General features: G+C 40.5%; 1 protein-coding gene across 1 annotated transcript; it reads right to left on the reverse strand.

The window, feature by feature from the left end:
* Nucleotides 1–427: 427 nt before the first annotated feature.
* On the reverse strand, nucleotides 428–4461 carry LOC141133612 (E3 ubiquitin-protein ligase TRIM39-like). Its single transcript, XM_073623089.1, has one exon. It carries the CDS (start codon nucleotides 4417–4419, stop codon nucleotides 2839–2841), a length of 1581 nt encoding a protein of 526 aa, XP_073479190.1. The 5' UTR covers nucleotides 4420–4461; the 3' UTR covers nucleotides 428–2838.
* Between the last annotated feature and the right edge of the window lie 309 nt (nucleotides 4462–4770).

Genomic DNA, 4770 nt, shown 5'->3' on the forward strand with positions numbered 1-4770 from the left:
ACTCCTTATATCTATAGAAAAATAGTGCGCTAAAAATTAACTTCCAATTAGAATGTGACAATTAACCATATCATATACTGCTCCTTGAATGAATCCAAAATATAAAATACGTGCACATAGCAGATATCAAATACCAAAAAATATATATGTATTTAAATTAGTGTATAATCAGTCAGATGGTAAGAAAAAAAAAAAAAAAAAAAAAAAAATAATATATATATATATATATATATATATATATATATATATATATATATATATATATATATATATATTTGATATTATATATATTATATATATATTTGATATCTGCTATGTGCACGTATTTTATATTTTGGATTCATTCAAGGAGCAGTATATGATATGGTTAATTGTCACATTCTAATAGGAAGTTAATTTTTAGCGCACTATTTTTTTATAGATACATTCACATTGTAGTGCTATCAGAACACTTTTTACATGGGTGTGCCTTGATTATTTGGTTATTTCCTATTTTTCACTGTATATACAATAATTTTTTTGCATTTTAGATTATTCATTTAATATTTTTAAACAATTTTCTTGCACAAATCAATTTTTTAGACACATTCCACATATCAGCACTTTAGTACATTATTTACTTTATATATACTCCTTATTTATCCCCCCCGTTATATATATATATATATACTCCTTATTTATCCTCTGCTATATATCACCAGGAAAGTAATAGAGGGGAAATCGTCCAATGGGGACACTAGTTCCGATGACAACCAGGGATTCTTTTAAAGCAATACTAAACCAAAAATGTAATATATTGCAGTGTACCGATCATTAGATGTGGTGGCTGCATTTTTTTTTTCTTTCTGGCTTTTTCTCCTCTGTTCTCACATGGTGATCTGGCCAGTAACACACCTCCTGTAGTAGTGAGACACAACTCTGGAGGAAGGAGCACAGGGTGCACCGCAGACAACAGCATTGTCAGTCTGGGGGGGAGGGGAGCGTTAGATGGACTAGCAGATTTAGATACACCAATCAACTGAAGCCAAACTCCATCTCAGACTTTATAATCTTTTACAGCAAACAGATTTGTTCCTTTTGGTATAAAAGGTTTTACATAAAGAAATACAAGTTGATCATTGTAAGCACACCTGGAAGAGTTGAATGGTTTGTCTCATGTCTGTAACTGATACATTCTGCTGGACAGCTTGTTCCTTTAAAAAAACAACAGACTTACTGGCTGGATCAGCAACTGTAAATGGAAGAAAGAAAACCTAAAAAAGAAAATGAATGCAGCCATCACATCTAAGGATTGGTAAGCTGCAATATAATGAATGCTTGTTTTTAGGTTTAATGTTGCTTTAACTTGCAGGGATTTCCTCTCACTTCCTGTTTTGGCTATGGGACAGGAAGTGAAGGGAAATCTTCCCAATGGGACACAGATGAGCAAAAAAAAACTGACAGGGGTCATAACCTTCTATTACTCCATCCAAAATAATATAAAAATGCCTTTAGTTCTAATTAACAACAGTCATTCTCCTGTCAGTTGGGAATCCCCGGCTGACAGATACAAAGAATATCAGATTCTTTCAGAGTAAAATATTTCCCATTTATAGATATAACACATGCAGTATTTTAGTAGATTTTCTCTGAATTAATAACTTTTTATCTACAGAATGTGTTCATTTCCCGCCATTCTCCCTGCGGTATTTTACACTTTTCGCCGCGTACACACGGTCGGACTTTTCATCTACAAAAGTCAGACGGACGCCGACGGACAAAATACGGCTGACAATCCGATCGTGTGTGGGCTTCCCTGGACTTTCAGCGGACTTTTCCAGCTGCAAATCTGACAGACTTTAGATTTGAAACATGCTTCAAATCTTTACGTCGTAACTCCGCCGGACCCAGAAATCCGCTCGTCTGTATGCTAGTCCGACGGACAAAAACCCATGCTAGGGCAGCTATTGGCTACTGGCTATCAACTTCCTTATTTTAGTCCGGTGTACGTCATCACATACGAATCCGTCGGACTTTTGTGTGATCGTGTGTAGGCAAGTCCGTTCGTTAGAAAGTCTGCCGCAAGTCCGCCAAAAGTCCATCGAAAGTCTGTCGGACGGGCTGTCGGACTTTTGTAGCCGAAAAGTCCGACCGTGTGTACGCGGCATTAGTGAGTTGAGCCCGGTGCTGCTGTAGAAGATTTCCCCTCACTTCCTGTCTGGTAAAACGTTGTCAGCAGGACAGGAAGTGAGAGTAAATCTATCAAATGGAGCCCCAGAGAGCTGGATAATACCTGAACGAGGTTCTAACCCTTCCCAACCACATTCATCCCTAAGAGAAAAGTTCTGGCTGGATATACACTTTACTAATACATCACATTTTATTAAAGTGCTTGTAAAGACATTCCCTGCATTAAGGGAAGAAATGTCTCAGTGTTGCTGTGTGTGTCAATAGATGCACACAGCCTGACTTGGGAGTGATCCTACAGGTGGGGCCCCCATAGGTAGCAGCTTGCTATAGTGAAACACAAAGACCAGGAGGGCACCAGTGGGGGACCCCAGAAGAGGAGGATCAGGGGGCTCTGTGCAATACCACTATACAGAGCAGGTGAGTATATGTTTATTATTAGAGAAAATGGACTTTACAACCACTTTAATTGGAGAAGTAGATAGATAGATAAAAGATAGATAGATAAAAGATAGATAGATAGATAGATAGATAGATAGATAGATAGATAGATAGATAGATAGATAGATAGATAGATAGAAAAACCTGCAGGACACTGACTTAAGCCCCACCCACTTCATTATCCCGAATATTCCACCAATCCCATCCCTCTTCCCTGTGATGTCACCAGTTTTATTTCTCCCGTTTCCACCCACACATCTTTATACAACCTCTATATACATATATCCCAGCATGGAGGGGCTCAGTGAAGGTGGTGGTGAAGGTGTGGAGGTGTTGGATCGGGTCACACAGATCATAAAAGGAGATCCGCCCGGCCTCATAATCCAGATCTATCCCGACTCTGTTACTGGAGACATTGATGGGTGAGAAAATCCCTTTACTGTCATGTATCACCCCATACCGATCACCATCATTTTGCAAACCCCAGGACTTATTATTATATCCAATCATTGACTCCTCTCCTCTCCTCTCTATACTGGGGTAACACATCCCGACTCTCCAGTTATCTGATCCCCCGACATCCACTTCCCAGTAATGTCTCCCTGAGGAGAAACTCCGTTTGCTCAACACCTGAGGATAAAACTGAAATCTCTCTGGTGTTACTGGACGATTCTGGTTTCTATATGACGTGGATACAATTTTCCTGTCATCTGATATATGGAGAATATTATGAGCTGTGTTTACATCCAATAATATGTGTGCAGCTCCCTGCATATAGAAGTATAAATTTCCCTCTGTTATTATATCAGATAATGTGTGTAATGTGTGTGATATCCCATCCACATCCAGACCCCCTCTATCATGGAGGAGCTTCTCATGTTTCTCTCTGTCCTCATTATCTCCATCCTCAGTATCACACAAGTCACCTGTGTCTGATTCCTGTAAGACAGTCAGTGGATCCGTCATTTTACACAGCTCCTCAATGTGACACATCTTCCTGGACAGCTCCTCCTTCTTTATTTCCAGATCCTGGATGGAGATGGAGATCCTCTCTGCCCACCCGGAAATTTCCCTCAGGACTCTCTTCTCCAGGTCTTCCAGATGTCTCCTGAGATCTCTAAACAGGGCAGTGACTCTCTCGGTGTCACCAGCTGCTTTTTCTTCTACTTTCCTCCTTTGTTTCTGCAGACTCTGGACTCTTTCCTCCATCTCCTCTCTCTTTATCAGAAGTTTCTGCAGAACATTCCTCAGAGTCTTCTTCTTCTTCTCAGAAGCCTCATCCAGTGACTCCATCTCATGTCCTTTATGTCCTCCAATCATACAAGACACACAGATACAGGTATGATCCTCAGTGCAGTAATACTCCAGGATCTTCTTATGGATGGAGCATTTCCTGCTCTCCATGGACAAGGTGGGGTTCTGGGGACATAAGACGTGTTCTGGGGACTTTTTGTGGACTCTCAGATGTTTATCACACAGAGAAACCTCACAGTGCAGACAGGATCTAACAGCAGGTACAGGATAGTCCACACAGTAAGTACAGAAGACCCCAGACTCCTCCTGATCTGGCTGAGCAGACTGAAAATGTTCCACTATGTTACGTAGTGTTATGTTCTTGTGCAGTGCAGGCCGATCCGGAAACATCTCTCTGCATTCAGGACAGGAATATCCTCCAGACCCCTCCTGTGTATTCAGCACACGATTAATACAGAGCCGACAGAAGTTGTGTCCACATATCAGCATTACAGGATCTGTATAAATGTTCAGACAGACGGAACATTTTAGCTCAGCTCTCAGGATAGCAGACGCCATCACTGACAGCAGAAGGGAGAAATAAAATTGAACTCTCTGACACTGCAGAAGAACGTAGTTGGGAGGGGTCACTACACAGGGTGAGGCTGGATTAGTAATATTAGAAATGGAGATAAGATTCCAGAAGAGGGAGTTAGTAAAGATAATCACATCTCTCAGCTTTAGAAGAAAGATAAAGAGAGGAAAGATAAGTGTGGAGGAGAAATATGGCTGGTTAGCTGTGCTGAGGTGAAAGGCGGACGTGGTTGCATCATGCTGATCACAGCACACATACAGTATGCTGCAGTCTTTGTACCCCCAAAATATATTATTATTATGCCAGCATCTGGCCATACAGAGAATTATTATGGT

Source organism: Aquarana catesbeiana, linkage group LG03, assembly GCF_042186555.1.
Source record: "Aquarana catesbeiana isolate 2022-GZ linkage group LG03, ASM4218655v1, whole genome shotgun sequence".
NCBI lineage: Eukaryota > Metazoa > Chordata > Amphibia > Anura > Ranidae > Aquarana > Aquarana catesbeiana.